At 29.9% G+C, this 18,633-nt stretch overlaps 1 protein-coding gene across 1 annotated transcript; it reads right to left on the bottom strand.

The window, feature by feature from the left end:
- Nucleotides 1-4,689: 4,689 nt before the first annotated feature.
- On the bottom strand, nucleotides 4,690-18,369 carry LOC139511195 (uncharacterized). The gene is made up of 19 exons (XM_071297772.1): nucleotides 18,339-18,369; nucleotides 16,881-17,059; nucleotides 16,409-16,457; nucleotides 15,883-16,065; nucleotides 15,016-15,134; nucleotides 14,507-14,587; nucleotides 13,957-14,075; nucleotides 13,058-13,188; nucleotides 12,227-12,426; nucleotides 11,635-11,733; nucleotides 11,227-11,345; nucleotides 10,875-10,913; nucleotides 9,911-9,974; nucleotides 9,259-9,408; nucleotides 8,888-9,000; nucleotides 8,175-8,345; nucleotides 6,853-6,978; nucleotides 5,750-5,867; nucleotides 4,690-4,894 (listed from the first exon to the last, which is right to left on the bottom strand). The coding sequence occupies exons 2-19, from the start codon at nucleotides 17,050-17,052 to the stop codon at nucleotides 4,824-4,826; spliced, it is 2,124 nt and encodes a 707-aa protein (XP_071153873.1). The 5' UTR covers nucleotides 17,053-17,059; nucleotides 18,339-18,369; the 3' UTR covers nucleotides 4,690-4,823.
- Nucleotides 18,370-18,633: the final 264 nt, after the last annotated feature.

The raw sequence follows: 18,633 nt of genomic DNA, 5'->3' as shown, positions 1-18,633 counted from the left end.
AAACAATAACATGAGCATGAAATCATAAAGAAGGCTAGATCAGATGCGTCGACAGGTAATCGTTTACTGCTATGTACGCACAAATATGTTTCAAAAACAATATATTAGGGCAATCATAAGCTGCACGTCGACGTCGACAGTTACATGACCAATCAAAAACGACTCAATGACGTCAGCTATCACATATATCTGAATAAACTCATCATAGATACCAGGATTAAAATTTTATATATACGTCAGACGCGCGTTTAGTCTAAAAAAGACTCATCAGTGACGCTTGAATCAAAAGATGTTTAAAAGGCCATAATGTATTCTTGATAGACAAGTACACTACATCCCTCTCACAAATCAGTCATATGCCCTTGGTTAAATGAATTCAGGGAAGTCTGATCAAATCGACTGAAATATACGCAAAAAGTAACTTCATATATAATTGTGACAGTTGAAATGCATGAACTGAAACATTATTAATTTATTTTTCAGAAACACTGACATCATCAAAATCCAGGAATTAAAATATAGTTAACAGAAATACAGCAATAAACAGTTGGTGAAAAAGGAAATCAAAAATATAATCAACCGCAAAAAATGCACATAAAACTTTTTAGAATACTTACCAAAATTATATTCCAAAGCATATTCGGTCTAATTCTAAAAAAGACCTTTACTAGAACAACGTATATCCAAAAAAGAAAATACCGAACTCCAAGGTCAATGCAAAAAAGTGAAGTCATTAAAACTGATTAAATCAAACATTAGACTTTTTCAACCAACGAAAAAAAAATGTAAATAAATTTGTCACATCCCTTTTTATGGTACAGGGTTTTCTTACGAAAAAAAATGAAAAAAAAAGAAGGACGAAAGATACCAAAGGGACAGTCAAACTCATAAATCGAATAAACTAACAACGCCTGGCTAAAACTGAAAAGACAAACAGACAAACATTAGAGCACATCACATAACATAGAAAACTAAAGAATAAGCAACACGAACCCCACCAAAAACTAGCGGTAATCTTGGATGTTTCGGAAGGGTATGCAGATCCTGTTCCACGTGTGGCACCTGGATTTGATTTTTATCTCAATCGATTTATGAATTTCGATATACTACTGTTGCCTTATTTATACTAGTTTAACCTCCTTTTGTATATGTTTTGGCATTGTTAGTGATGTAGACAATGAAGGTAACCACAAACACGATGTATTCAAGTTCTTAAACTAACGGGTTCTCAACTAAAATTTTAAATTCTCATGTACCGTTTTTTTCATATATTCTGTGTAAAAACTAGGAAATGGCATATTTCAATGAAAAGATGCTAATTTTAAATTATTTGTTCAAGTATTTTTCAATTTATTAACTGCTTTCATTTTTTGTATAAGGTAGCATCTTTTTATAGTACATATGCTGTTTGTTTGATTTTATATGCTACCAGCATTAAAATTAAATGTAGATGCTGTTGTCAAAATAATTATATACCTCAGCATCTTACTTTTACTGGAATGCTAGTTTTGCCTTTTATTTTTTTTTAATATTTTGTATTTTGTTTTGGATGCTGGATTTCCTGTATATTGGAATGTTGGCATCCCGTCATATTTGGATGCTGGCATCCTGCTATATTGGGATGCTGGCATCCTGCTGTATTGGGATGCCAGCATCCGTAATATTGGGATGCTAGCATCCTGCTATATTGGGATGCCAGCACCCCGTAATATTGGGATGCTGGCATCCTGCTATATTTGGGATGCCAGCATCCCGTAATTTTTGGATGCTGGCATCCTGCTATATTGGGATGCTGACATCCTGCTGTATTTGGATGCCAGCATCCCGTAATATTGGGATGCTGGCATCCTGCTATATTGGGATGCCAGCATCCCGTAATTTTGGGATGCTGGCATCCTGCTATATTGGGATGCTGGCATCCTTTTATATCGGGATGTTGGCATCCTGTTATGACGAGATGCTGGCATCCTGTTATTTTGGGATGCTGGCATCCTGCTATATTGGGATGCTGGCATCCCATCATTTTTTATGACATCCTGCTTTATTGAGATGCCTCCTTCTCATTATAGTTTAATTTCTGCAGACTTTCATCTTTGTGCTACATGTTTATATTTTACAATTACTGAAATTAGCAACTATATTCATACCCTTTTTTGTTGTTTCTGTGTGAATGTATGAATACCTTTAAAGATATGAATCCGAACTCTTCAATATGCTTCATTTTTAACATACAAGTATGCATGATTCATCAAATTCTGAATTTTTAACTTAAACTTTTGTATGTGTCCATATTTTTGAAGTTTAGGCATTCATCTCATATACAATTCTCGATAACAGGAAGTAATTCTGAATACTCAAATTTAAGATTTGGTAAATATCTAGCATTTGATGAAAGAAGAATCCTTTTATATCAGTAACAGTAAATGTTACTTTTGGAAAGCAACCATGTCTGACCACTACCTTTATTTAAATGTTTTACTGTAGCAGTCCATTTTGTACTCTCTCTGATTGTCATGTACTAGTAATTATATGTAATGTAATTTGTGATGTTCTATCAAGGAGCTTATAACAGCTAACAAGTTTGTACCTGTCCTTCCTAATGTCACAGGGTTTGTTCAATCATACCATCAGGTGGTTGTTTTTTTTAAACGAAAGAAACCAGACTGGCTGATTTTGAAGTTTCTATTGTGTTTCTATCATTTGATAATTCTATAAACTACCTCTTATTTTTGTGTACTATTGTTTAACCTTAACATCTCTTTAACAGTTGTCCTTTTTTCTAGCAAAATTGTAGCAAATCTAATAAAAAGGCAATATTCCAATATAAAGGTAATCATTTTTTTTTTTATTATTGAAGATACAACATAGCTATAACTCTGATAGTTGAACATTCGTGTGTATCTTCTCTTTAAAGTTACAGACATGTAAAATAAACAGGTATATATTCAATCATGTATAACCTCAATAATAAATATTACTGCAAGAAAAGGCCATATAGTTTCAAACACATACTTAATTACTGAAAACACTAACAATAAGTTAACTTAGATACAACCAAAACAAGTCATATGTTTGGTTTCCATTTCCACAAGGTAAAAAAATCATGTATATCCTTATGAGTCAATTTGAAAGAAGAATATGAATTAGAAATTTTAGTTCATATATATTTTTTAGGTGGAGGGTAGATATCAACATTGTTTAATGTACTCCAACCTAATTTGTTTTTTTTAAATAGCAGTCATTAACCAAAAATGTTGATCTGTTTTGGAGTTACACTGTTCATCAATTTCTGGTTTCAACTTCCAGCAATAAAATCTTAAAAATGATATGAATTTGTCTAACAATTGTTTATTTACAAATTAGTCATATTCAATTAAAACATATAACCCGGTACAAAATTTTCTTTCAGTACATACATGTATGCCAATTATATGTTTTTTAATTTTCATTTCAGACTTAGTCCAGCCAGAGCTGAGCCTGAGTCTCCTGTAACTATTTTTGTGTTGTAACAAGTAACAATTGTTAACAATTCTACGTGACTAGGCAGATTATTTATTACATCTCAAGTATATTTGGAAGAAGATATGCCCAACTTTACAAAAGATGACATTAATGAAAAATGTTCAGTATTTATAAATAAAAAAACTGTTGATATTATTATTTACATACAACATAATTTATAGCATTAGATATGTAGTTCAACAAAAAAAGAGAAATATTCTATGGCATATAAAAATCAAACTTTATAGTAACCTACAATAATTTTCAGGTGCAAAATGTGAGTTTTTTTTGTTGCTTATTATTGTAGAAATAACATGTCAAGACATTCAGCAATTCAAAATGTCGGCTTCCTTAGTTACAGACAAGTAGATTTAGAATTTTATGCTAACTGTCATTCTGTCAGAACAATTGATACTAAATGTTTGCTTTAAAATTGCACTTGATAGTATATGATTATTTTCTTTTTAATAATGCACCTGCAACTAGTCATCAAGGGCATTTAGTGTTATGATCGAAACTCTCAGTCAATCCTGAAATTGATTTCTGTTATCTACCTAACTCTGCCTCAATCAAATGTTACCAATCTTATTCACATGACTTGTTCACAAAAACACAACTCAATTTAAAAAATTGGTTGCAACGCTTTTACCTTTCAAGAGTTATGCCCCTTTAAAAAAACCAATTCGTTAATTTGTTATTTACTTTCATTTAACCTCAGTTTCCCCTAACCAAATTTGAAAAAAAAACTTATACACAATGCTATTAACAACAATACACAGGAATTAGGTGGTGTTATTTTTACTGTTCTTGATTTCAGTCGTTTATAAATGGAAACATGCTAAATCTGTTATTTCTGTTCTCCTAGTTTTCCTAAATCCAATGTTATGAAAATTGAATACAATACTTATAATCACAAAAATCTGTCTCAATGACATGAAACCTGCATCTGTATGAGGAAGTTGACCAGACCAATGCATATTTCTTTTTTAATTTAAGTATAAAAAAAAATCTCAAAAGAAGTAAATTATTTTGTACGAATTTAATATAGCCAAACATTTCATTATTTCTAATGTTATTATAGAAAACATCTGTTTCTAAATAGAAATAATTTATAACAAACAGTTTTATTTAAATATTTTCACAATTTCATTACTACTTTAGTATATTTGTCCATTATCTTTTTATCATTATAAAAACTTCACTATCTAAACTTAAAAAAAAACACAAAAAAACCCATCTCATTACATATACATTGTCCTTTAGTACTACCTGCATCAGGGGTATATAAATATATATGCAGTAATATTATTGATAAATTCTTTTCAAGTGCATGTTACAAATCTTGTAGCCTTTCGTCCACTTTTTGTTGTTACTGGAAACTGGTAAGCCATTTCTGTAAAACAATATATTGATTTTACTTGTTATTGATTTTTTTGTTCAATATTATATTTAAATCTGAGCATATCTATGAATAAGCAGCATTGAAAGTGCTTCTCATTCAGTTTTAAATCCATAATTTAAATTTTTACTAAGAACTTGGATTTTAACAAAAAAAATAATCATGAAATACTATTTTTGTTCTATGTGGATCAGTACCAAGTGTATTGTTATCACTTAGACATATTACACATAATAATAAATTACAATACCATTAAAATATAATTTCATTCATTAATTTGAGAACTGAAATGTGAAATGTGTGAAAGATACAACAACCCAACCGTAGAGCAGACTACAGTTGATTGGTACAGATGGAACTCATCCACTATTTTCTACATTTGAAAACGTCTGTGCCAAGTCAGGAATATGACAGTTGTTGTCCATTCAATTGAATGTTTGATGTGTTGTATCAATTGATTTTTCCATTCATTAACAGACTTTCTGTTTTAAATTTATCTTGGAATTAAATATTTCAGTTTTTTAACCCATTTCCTCCATAATGATGCCTTTGATGCGCCCCCTTTACTCCATTATGATGATTTTTGACGCCTATGTAGCACCTGATTTGAAAAGTTCTCAAACAAAAATTCTGTATCAGACTTTATAAATATTTGTCACTTATTTAAAATTATATTCATAAGAACATCCGACTTGAATTGCATTTATGAAATATTTGTTTTCGCAATTCATCAAGACTTTAAACCTGATAATTGTTTACATTGAATAAATTCCTTATAAATTAAATATGTAAAAATAAAAAAAACCTGGAGGAAAGGGTTAAGAAATTGTATAAATTTATGCCTATTACCTGCTTCAGTAGAGACATACACATCAGTTTCTGTATTAAGGTCCAATGTGTTATCCATAATGTCCTCTTGATTCTTTTTTGCTCTTTTGGCAGGATTAATATATTTCCCAGAATATGCCTGCAAGTTGTAATATTTAAAGCAAATAAATGAATGATCCCTTTTAATGTGTATGCTTAAAACACAAAGGAAAGCTGGCACTAACAATATTGTACAAATAAAATCACATGATGATTGACACAAGTAAAAATGCAGTGTATTTCTAGGTTGTAACAGGAAACATACATGTAGTAATTTGATCATTTGTAATTTATTAGAGTCTGGGAAAACATGTAAAAAAAAATTCTTCAAACCTATAAAGAGGAAGTATGTTATTAGAAGTTGGATTCAGCATGAGTTAAATATTATTTTAAATGCCTTAAAACAGCTTGAATAATGAGGTCAGTTGAAACTTTTCTGAGCAAGATGTGGACCATGATGAACAATCTATAATAACTTAATTTTGGATGTAACGCGTCTTCTGATTGACTGACATAATTTTTTTATGAGCCCATAGACATAATTCAGTCATGTAACCGTGACGTCATCAACGTTTTTTCATGGTTTTCTACAGTTTAAAATGGAATTCAGAATTAAATTATAAGAAATGACTGTAATATTTTGTTTGTCTATTCGAAATAACATAAAAAATGTGGTGCACACTGTTAAATAACCCGCTACACGCGTTATTCAGTGTGCACCAAATTTTTTATGTTATTTCTTCATAGACAGAAAAAAGATTACAGACATTCCTAAAAAGGTGGTACCTAACACTACAGGGAGATAACTCTGTAAAATCAGCTAAACGTATTAATTACGTTGTGTTGTAAAAGGAATATTAAGCTTCTTAATGATCAAAATTGGTGTTTGTCAAACTGATATATAACCAGTGTAATTTTTCTGACAAACGATTGGTTCAAAATTTTAGAAATTTTCATATTTTTGTTAAAGGGTCAAAATGAGTACTTTCACAAAATTTTATGAAAATTAAACGAGCCAAATTAATTTTAGTGCAAGTGTTGGGCACCACCTTAAATGTTCCTGTAAAATTATCAATAAAACCTACCACATTTACTCTTTTTTGCTGATTCTGCAAATTCTGGATTTCTTCTGGTATTAAAATTTCTTCTGGACTAATTCTTGCTGCCACAGTCTCAATTATTTCCAACAATGGGCATTGGGCTATCTCATTCTAAAAAAAATAAATCTGCATGGTATCAATTGCAAGTTGTAAAAATTAGTAATTTCAATAATTAAAATGTTGAAAATACAACAGCGCCACTTAAACATGAAAGTTTTGCAAATATCCAGTCAATGAACCATGGCAATGAGATGTGCCAATACTAATACAACTGCATACCAAAAACCATTGACTTATCATAAGTTCAATGTCAACTAATCTAAACACAAACTATAATACATATATCTTAGCAAAATGTCAGTCAATAAAGCATTTATGAGGGGAACAGGATAAAAAAAAATGTCCAAGGTAATGAGATGTGCCAATGCTAATACAACTGCATGCTAATTATTATTGATCAACAAGTAGTGGCTTACCATAAAAGGACCTAATCACAAAATTATACTAAAAAAAAGCAAAATATATTTGACTACCATAAACTTGACCTACTAGCACCATAATATATGGTTTTACACACCGCAAACATACTTAAGGACATATAGTATCATGCATCAAGGTTGAATAAAACAAGTATATAATATTAATCAATGAACCATTAAAATAAGGTCAAATGTCACATGCAAGATAGACACAAAAAAAGCGTTCAATAATCTAAATTTAGTTCTACTATCTATATATAGTATTCTAATAAATGCCAAATTATAGAATTAAAAAAAAAACATTGACAAATGTTTCTTGAAAATATAGTTGGATTCTGATGAAATTTCAAAGACAAATATAGACCCTTTACAATCATTCTATAACCATAAACAAATTGTAGATCACCTGTATACCTGAATAAAGCTTAACAACAGACAAGCAATTGATGTCGCTTTTTTTAACCTGACCGTAATTTTGAAGAAGAAAAAAAATATGGTCAGCACTTTTAATAGAAAAATCATTCAGCATAGATTTTGTTGTTTAATTTTTTTTTCAAAATAAATCAGCCATATAGAATGTGCATTAAAACTTTACCAGGAATATGGCAGCTGCTACCAGAGAGTGTTATGTAATTCAGTTTGTTGTGCACATTAGTTACAATTTTGTGTTTATGTTGTTCTTCTTGATTCTGATAAGATCTGATAAGTTCCAACTTATTTATTTTTTTGCCCCAACATGTTAACTCTTCATCTATTTATGACTATTGAAGAACAATATTCCTTCCTACAAATATTAGTTAAACTGTCAAACTTAATATCTATATATACCTCATAATCACCACCCTGTATTTTAGCCACAGACAAATCGCTCCACCATTTTTCTTCTTCTACTGTTAACAGCCCACTTTTAATCAGTTTCTTTCCAACAAAATCGAGCTGCCTTACCAGATCAGAATTCCAGGATGGAGGAACTGGTCTTGGCATGTCTTCTGGAAATCCCTGTTTCATATAATGATATATCAGTAAATATTTCTTTAATTTTTAACATTGCCCAGTCTTTCATTTTCAAATTTTTTGTCAAATAGTTTTTAGGGTATAAAATCATTTTTTAAATTCGAAAAAACAATATAAATACCAATTAATTAATGCATGTTGTTATTTGGGAGAATCTTATTCACTAAAATTGATTGATCATTATTAGTAGCAACAATTATTGAGATTAAAACATAAAACATATGCTTATTAAGGTGGTACCCAACACTTTCACTTAAATTAATTTTGCTCCTTTAATTTTCATAAAATTTTAACCAAGTATTTACTTTGACCCTTTAACAAAAATATAAAAAAATCAACAAATTTGAACCAAGCGTTTTATCAGATATATTACACTGGTTATAAAGCAGTTTGACAAACACTAATTTTGATCATTGAGAAGCTTTATATTGCCTTCACAACGCAACGTAATTAAAACGTATAGCTGATATTACAGAGTTATCTCCCTGTAGTGTTAGGTACCACCTTAAATAAAAATTATTTTGTACCTTAAATATTACTAATCCATCCTTATCCTTCTCGTCTAAATAACTATTAGAGTTATTGGTATCTGGAAACCAAGGACTTTTGCTCCATTTCTTGTAATGCCAAACTATTTTTCCTAAAAAAAATATAATTTATATTACATTAAGTTAAACAAAACTATTACATAATGAATATGGAAGTTATCGCTCACGATAAAATATTAATCACAAAGGACTTAATTACCAGTGGTCAAATCTGTATAAATTCAAATTCCCATGTAATATTTCTCAATTCATGTATAAATATTACTGTAATTTAATTACTTTTAAAGGGGAAACAATTCTTATTACTTCTCAATACAAAAATCTATTGATAAATGAAACAATTAGTTTACCTTTATTATAGTGAACATGAATGTGGAAACAATCATTGAAACTGTGGCTTCCAACTATAAAAGGTTCCAACCACTTTTTCACATCCCATATATTTCTTATCTGCTTTACTTTTTCTATGAAGGATATACTTTCAATCTGTGATTTCAGATCTGTAAAAAAATAAAAACAACATTCTGTGTTGTACTTAAGCACCAACTTATTACTACCAGTTTATATTTATTTAGAATACAATAATTATATTATTTTTTTTTATCTCAGTTTGTCATATATATACTAATAAATTGTATTCAATTATTGTGCAGCAATAACTTATAATAAAAAAGACAAAACATAATAAAAGGTGATTTTAATTGATCCTTACAGTTAATTAATCTTCAAATCCATTCTTTTTAAATCAAAATGAAATATGGTAATAACATAAAAAAGAAGATGAGACAACTGTCCACAATAGACCAACATGACACAGACATTAACAACTATATGTCACCGCATGGCCTTCAACAGTAAGCAAAGCCTGTACCGCATAGTCAGCTATAAAAGGCCCCAATATGACAATGTAAAACAATTCAAATTAGAAAACTAATAGTATATATTTTCAAATAGAGCAGTGATTGAATTCTTAAGATTTTAAAAACTATTTATTTTATTTACCTGGGAAAGTAAAAACATCTACTTTCAAAACATCAGCAATATTGTGGAACATTGCATCAACATCCTATAAAAAAAATATAAAACTGCATAAAATTTAATACAACATAATATAAAGAACTACATGTTTTAAAAACTACACAAATTGCACAGTCTCAAAAAGTTTTAAAATCTGCAATTCCAACAACTCATGAGAACACAAACATGATGGAAATCGCATGACACGGGTTATGTTCTCATATATTTTATGATGGTATGATACTAAACCCCTAACAGGAGGGATTGTGCCTGATATTTAGGAGAAAACTGTATTGCATTGTATTTTAACCTCCGACAGCATCAATTGGGGATTTGATGGTCGCAAATTAATTTTACTGGCGATGCGTTAGCGGAGACAGTAAACGGGTATTTGCGACTTTCAAATCCCCAATTGATGCCGTTGGAGCTTAAAATACAATATTGTTATCTCCATTCTAATGAAACTGACAGAAATCAACGTTAAAACATGTATTTAAAATTTGTCATATGCCGTCTGCGCTTGCGCCAATGTCCCATAGCATCAATTGTCAATTGATGCCATGTAAATAAATGACGTTATCCAATCAAAATGAATGTTACAAGCATTGTTGCATTAGTATTATATATTGAAGACATAATCTTTTAATAAGTTTAACCGAGGTCTGTAGCTGCCATGTCATGTTAACTGTTAATAGTCTGTTGTGATTTATGTATTATTGTAATTTTGTTTATTTTGTTTCTTAACATCTTGACATAGAACTCAGACTTCTCAAGACAGACATTGATGCAAGGACAAAAATTGGCTCTTTATGTGCTAAATGATCATGTTTGAACCAGACATTTCTTGCTAATGAAAGCTTATTTAATTAGAGAAATTCAATACTTTATAATATAAGATAGAATTGATCTTACGGTAACAACATGAAAGAACATATGAATATATATCTACCTCATGTGTATGTCCAACTGGTAGCATATGGAAGTAGACCTGAAATATTGAATAACATTTATTTGCATAAAAACAATCATTAAACTATTCAATTTTCGTACACCAAAAAGAAAGTAACATTACATTGTTAGTTGTAAATCAAGTGTTTTAAAAAAAAAATATTTTACCAATCACAACGTTTTGATGTAAGCATTGAAAGTATTATCTTAAATGAATTCTATTTAGAAGCGGTGATTAATACATTAAAAAATGACTATGTTGACGTTTTATAACAACAATCATTTAAGAATAAAAAACAGTTGCATTAACTTGCTACAATAACATTAACTAACAGTTCTTAAAAAATAAATACCTCTTTAAATATCTTCATATGAACAAGCATCCCACCAAATGCTATCATCAAACTGTTTTTATTATTGGAAGCACTGTCCATCTGAAGGTGTAATTGATTCCCCAATTCATTCTTGTAATCTGTAATTAGTTTGTTTAATTAAATAGATATGTACAACTTTCTAGTAAATAACTTAGACTAATGCCCTTACCATTTATATATTGCTTAAATGTATTCAGTCTCCGGTTGATTTTCAATTCAGAAGTTTCTATCATGAATTAATCTATTAAATTGAATATATATGCTGAGTATTTATTAAAGTCATTTATAAAAATGTTAAGAAACCATTTAATATATACTCCACAAAGTTATTTATCCAGATTAAATTTCATTTTTTTTATTACCAGTAATCAAAATATTTCAACTTACCTCTTAATATTTCCATCAAAACACTTATATTCAAATTAGTATCATGGCAATACTGAGTAAAGTCAAAATAACAATGTCCAACTTTATTATTACTGTTACCTAAAATTAATAATAATGAATACATAATTTACTAATTAATGATATATATTGTTTTCATTGAAATAAGTATAAACTTATTTTTAAAGCTATTATTTAAAGAGTTATCTCCCTGTTTCAGATCTAGAGTACCTTCACTATGTTACAAATGAAATTATACATTATATAACTTTCAGATATAGGAGATCTAATTGATATAAAGAAATTAATTTGCCTTAATAAATAACATTTTTATTTACCTGAATTGATATTATATAAATGAACAATTAAAACAAGAAGCATTATGAGAGTATTGCATGCGAATACAAAGTCATCTACTGGTTAAAAAAGTAATTGTACTGGAACAAAATGCTTACTCATGATGTGTACATTTTATGGATAAAACAATTTACCAATTATTTGCAATACTGACGGTTAACCAGACACACAGATGAGTGCAAATTTAAAATCCCCTTCGACTTTAAGGTAGGAGCCTAAAAACTACATGATTTCATACCTTGCCTATGAATTAATGCCCCTGTAAGGTAAGTCTTTATTGGTTGAACCACTCTGCTGTTGATGTCTTTAGACACCCTTCGTCTCAATATTGGTAATGCTGTCTTGCACTGATCCATGGCATCAATAATGATGCACATCATCTCAGAGGGATCCTGTCTTGAAAAATCTCTTCTTTTGTAGTACTCTATTCTCTCTGCTCTAACAAAACAAGTAGCATACCGATTTTAATATTAAAATGATCTCTTTGTGAGAAAAAACAATGGCATTCAGTTTTTGAAAAATCCTTTAAACCAATAAAGAGGTCTTTATTTAAATTACATATTGATAAAGGAAGAAGCACAATAGACTAAGAGAAAACTCAAATGGAAAAGTTATGGTTGAAAATTTAATCTAAAAAATACAGTAATTGCCTTTTTTTTTCCATATGCATTGATGTTAGGCAACTGCTTTCAACAACTTGTTTTTTTTGCTTGTTAAGGTGGTACACAACACCTGAACTAAAATTAATTTAGCTCGTTTAATTATCTTTAAATTTTGACAAAGGATTTACTTTGACCCTTTGACAAAAATATAAAAATTTCAAAAAAATTGAACCTAACGTTTAATCACAACAAATGGAAGTTTTTAACAACCTTGACTGGCTATACAGCCCTTGCACTGTCGGCAAAAAAGTGTTAGGTACTCCCTTAATTGTTGTAAATTGTGGCCTATTACTTCTTTTATTATCCATATTTTTCACTTATGGAAATTTGTCTTATTGGCAATCATATCACTTTTTATTACATCAATACATGTGTACTAGTATTATATATCTTTAATCTTTTTTTACCTTATATCATTCCAATGTTCCTGTCTTTGAGCCCTCAAAAGATCTGTCTTTAGGTGATCTTTAATCAACACAGATTTTAGAAGTTGGTCATTCATGGTTATGCACAAATGGCATTTCGAAAAGGTTGATCCCTACAAGAAAGAAAAAAATGTCTCAAATGTATAGAGAACAAGAATGTGTCCATAGTACACGGATGCCCCACTCGCACTATCATTTTACATGTTCACTGGACCGTGAAATTGGGGTCAATACTTTAATTTGGCATTACAATTAGAAAGATCATATCATAGTTAACATGTGTACTAAGTTTCAAGTTGATTGGACTTCAACTTCATCAAAAACTACCTTGACCAAAAACTTTAACCTGAGCTTCACACTATCTTTTTCTTTGTTCAGTGGACCATGAAATTGGGGTCAATACTTTAATTTGACATTAAAATTAGAAAGATCGTATCATAGGGAACATGTGTACTAAGTTTCAAATTGATTGGACTTCAACTTCATCAAAAACTACCTCGACCAAAAACTTAAACCTGAAGCAGGACGAACGAACGGACGAGTGGACGAACGAACGAACGGACGAACGGAGGCACAGACCAGAAAACATAATGCCCCTCTACTATCTTAGGTGGGGCATATAAAGACAAAACTGAATCAACTTCTTATATCCTAAAAATTAATTATTTGATATAACAGTTGTACATAAATAATTCTAACATGACGTTCTTCAAACGCTTCGAGTACACACCTGTGATAAAATATGAATATATTGTTTGTGCTGTTCTGATCGTAATCCAACGTCATATTTTTTTTTAAGAATGAGCTACTTCACATCTGTGGTAAAATCAAGATATATTCAAGCCCCCATGAATTATTTCTTAAGTAATGTATAAGTATACCTTTGTTGTTTTCACATTTGAACAAAACTTATTCCAAAGTCTGTATTTAGACTTTTCTGGCACAGATGCTATTCCCAATTCTTTGTCCATGGCCTCGAAAACATCTCTTTTGGTCATTCCTGTTAAAATTGAACAAAAATTAATAATGTTTATGTGCTTGTATAGCCATAGGCGGATAGGGGGGGGGGGGGCTGGGCCCCCTCTTTTGTGGGAAAATTTTTGTTGATCATATATATATAGGGAAAAATTTTGTTGATCATATAGGGAAAAATTAGGTTGATCATATAGGGAATCATTGAAGCATGACTGGAGAGGAAAAGTTATAGATCCGCCACTGATAGCAGCATTTTCTCCTGCTACAGGTTGTTACAAACTGACACATTTTGTAGGGAATTATACACAAATACATGTACAATTATGGGGTTTTACATGATAGAATTGTAAAACAAAATATGAAAGATAGCTTTTAGACAATGCTTTGAAAAGATTACCAAAAAACTAAGTTAGCCATATGTTTTTTATCTTAAGATCAATTAAAGAAAGTCTTTACCTGCAGGCAATTCTATCTTGTTTTCGTTTGGCAAATGTTCCCCAATGGAGGAGACATAATTAAGCAACCATCCCAGACATTCTGTAATTTAAAAATATTTAACATTAATAAAAATGAATAATTCAAATGCAATTTTTATATAGCAATTTGTTTTTATTTTTAATTGATTGGACTTACAAAAGTTTGATTATAACAATATTATCACAATATCATCGTTTATAAAACTACTTTTTCCTTAAAATTACAGTTTTGTTGTGATTATTAAATAACTTGAACTGTGTGTATGGCTGTAGATTTTTTCCCTAAATATTCAATTTTGGAAAAATATTTATTTTTTTTAAAAATTAACAAAACTGCTCCAGAATTTTGTTTCAAATCCAATTGCTGTCCAGATATTTATTTTTTACAACAACAGGGCCAAATAGTTCTCCTATCTTAAACAAAGGATCTCTGCCTAAGCCAGTTTACTTTTTATCCCTCCTTGAATTTTTATTTTCATTAATTCTTACCTGAAGAATTTGGTTGTAATTTAAATGTACTACTGTTACCATGGATTACATGGGTTTGTCCACTTATACACATCTGTCTGTACTTTTTGAATCGAAAATCGGAAATACCATATATTTCTCTGAGAAAAAAAAAGAAATGTTTATAAATACTGTTTATAATACTTATATACTAGTACTCACTTTTGCCCCTAATTCATACACAGTTTGGGCCATAACCCCAAAAATCAATCCCAACCTTCCTTTTCTGGTATAATTTAAAACCTTGTGTTACAATTTCAGAAAGGATTCTTTCACTTTCACACAAGTTATTGTCCAGAAACTAAAACTAGAGGCTCCAAAGAGCCTGTGCTTTGGAGCCTGTGCCGCTCACAATGGTATATGTGCATATTAAACAAAGGACACAGATGGATTTATGACAATATTGGGTTTTGGTGATGGTGATGTGTTTGTAGATCTTAATGTTACTAAACATTCTTGCTACTTACAATTTCCTCTATCTATATAAACTTGGCCCTTTAGATACAGAGAAAAGTATTTACAATAAGTTACCAAATTAATGCAAATTGTTAAAAATTTACTATAAAGGGCAATAACTCTTTAAGACTTATTATAAGATCAAACTATCCTGGACATTATTGCAACCTTCTTTTTTGTGGTTTCAAACATTAACTTGAAATTTCTTTGATATCAATTCACTTAAAGTTATTGTCTCTGGAAACTATAAAAATGAATGTTGCATCAATTACAATTTCATTTAACTACCAAAAAAACCCATTTTTTTGAAAAAGAAATGTCTTTGTAAATAATAATTATTTGATTAAAATACAATGTATGAACAAAATAATTTTAGCAGTAAAAGTAATTTACCTCCAGTTTTTTTCACATACTACTTTTCCACATATAAAAAAGCTATTCTTGAATTTCATCACCACTTTGCCTTCTGAAACTTCATTAGAAACGGTAGAATGCATATTCAGATACTGTACTATCCAGTTAGCTTGTGACACACTGTCTGCTGGGTAACTCCCTTTTGCAGTTCTGATATCATGCCTAAATTATAAATTGGAATTTTAAATATTATGCAAATTCAAGCCTTATTTCATCCCCAGTACTTTCTTAATTGATATACATTGAACAATTCAATTCAAGATATTTATGCAAATTTTGATATATCTTATCACCATGCAAAGTTTAAAAAATAATAATCCCGCCTGAGTTAACAATTGAAATATCAAATAACATGCATAATCAATTCTTATTACATCTTTAGTACTTTCTTATAAGAATATTTGAGTAATTCAAAAATCTTGATATATAAATTTCAAACTTTTTTCTTTAAAATTAAAAAATAATCATATATCTTCATAGCTAAGAATAGTTTGTATAAACTTACTTTGACAATTTCAAAGAGCACATATTTGAGCAACAAAAATTGTCCTCATCTGAAATAAAATACATAGGTAATTTTTTTTTATCAAAGTGCCACCATTCATTGCAATATGTTATAATTTTTTTTAAAAACATACATGTAAGGTCATAATTAATTGACATAAATTGTAGATATATAGCCCATTAATTGTCTACATGTATGGCCATACATGAACATGTAACCCATGTCATGATACAAAGATTGTTCTGCTTATATAAATTACAGAATCTAATTATACATTACTGAACATAAGACAATTGTAATAAACCATTTACATTATAAAGTGTTATCTTTGAGCACAAATATCCTTTGACTGATGCACTTGATTTTTCTTTAAAGCATGCGATCACATGGCATATTACAAATTTTGAAAACCAAATTGATAAAAACAAATAGCACCTTCACTATTACTGCTTGTGTTTAGAATATGTCTTACCATAACATTCTTCATCTGATGATAAGTTTGCATCAGGGAAAAAAATACCATTTTCATCAGGGAAATAAATAGCATTTTCATCAGGGAAAAAAATACCATCTTCCAATTCATTATCGTGGGGGAAATAAGAATCTTCATCTGGGAAGATTATTTTTTCCTTGTCTTCTTCCATAGTGTTTCTGTAAAGCAAACCAGAATTTTAGTAAGTAATACTGTTTTTTTTTCCATATCTTACAATACAACACATTCTTATAATGCACATGTATTTCTATTATGTTCCAGACCCAAGCAGGATATAATTAAGGTACATGTCAGAGGCGGATTTAGGGGGGGGGGGCCAGGGCCCCTTTTTTTGGAAAAAAATTTGGTTGCTTATATAGGGAATCACTGAAGCGTGACTGAAGCGGGCCTCCTCTTAGAGCAGTCAGTGGGCCCCCACTTATGAAAAATTCTAGATCCGCCACTGTATTAAAGGCAAATCTAAAGGTTTGAGTTGCTGTGGTGCAATTAAAAGATATGCATTATCTGATACAAATTAAAAATCAATTCTATTATTGACAATTGTTAATCAAGCATTTCCAACAATTTAAGAAAATTTAACAATATTCATTACCACTATAAATAACAAATACACACGTTAGGATGTATATGTAGATTATTGCACTTAATTATTAAAATAAATAACTCCTTTTTTTTTTATTTACATGACTACTAAATGTATGATGCATGTATGTTATCTATTTGTAATTGAGAAATCTACTTTTAACATTAAGAATAAAAAACAATAATGCAATTATTGAATGTATTATTAAAACAAAGATTTCAAAAGATACATAAAACTATAAATTGAAAATTACAGCAAATTTCATAATAAATATTGACTTTAATAGTATATAGGGGGGGATCGGACCTTTATCAGGACTTCGGGATCGGGTGTTTTTAGCCCAGGATTTTGGGGATTGACCCTTTCTGGATCTGGGAATTCTTTTTTCGAATTTTGGGATGTCAGAATTTTAATTGATTTAAATTTAGGAGCTCGGGTTTTTGTTATTTAAAGCACGTAATTTAGGATTAAGGACCCCTCCTACATGTACAATGTACCTACACTCCCCCCCCCCAAATATGCAGGTGTTCCCAAGTTGTTCACTTCATTCACAAGCTTTTTTCTTTTGTGGTCAATAAACAACGTTTTAAAAGGTGAAATTAAAGTTCTACTACTGTGAAAACTTCATATTTTTAAGTTAAAGATTTTTAATTAAATTCCGTCTATCCCCCCCCCCTTTTAAATCATCATCTAATAATTTAAAGGATCTTTTGATTAAATACTTTTTAGCAAATCATAATTAAACTTTTGATATGCATTATTTTGTTACAACTTACAGTTATAATTATTTCCACTGTAAATCAACATATCCATTTGTCTAAACTATTTCTTAAATCTTCGGCATAGATGTGTACAGTTGAAACAGCTGATTTTGACAGCCGGAAGTGAAATTTCAACGGTTGTTGTGTAAAAGGGCGTCACGTGAACCTCCGAGAGAAAAATGTACATTTGAGAGTGCGGTTAAATACGAATAAATGCAGGTTATCTTATGTTTGTTTTTTTGGTTATATTTTTTAAAGTATTTATCTGTTGGGATTTATTATTTCCCAGCTTTTAATTGTAAAATCCACAGAACATAAATAAAGCGGAGTAATTTTTACCTGCAACTGACAGTTCTTGCGTCATCAGCGGCATCTTTGAACTTCTCTG

Source organism: Mytilus edulis, chromosome 2 (assembly GCF_963676685.1).
Source record: "Mytilus edulis chromosome 2, xbMytEdul2.2, whole genome shotgun sequence".
NCBI classification, from domain to species: Eukaryota; Metazoa; Mollusca; class Bivalvia; order Mytilida; family Mytilidae; genus Mytilus; species Mytilus edulis.
Note: the sequence above shows the minus strand (reverse complement) of the source record. Positions and strands in the feature narration are given on the sequence as shown.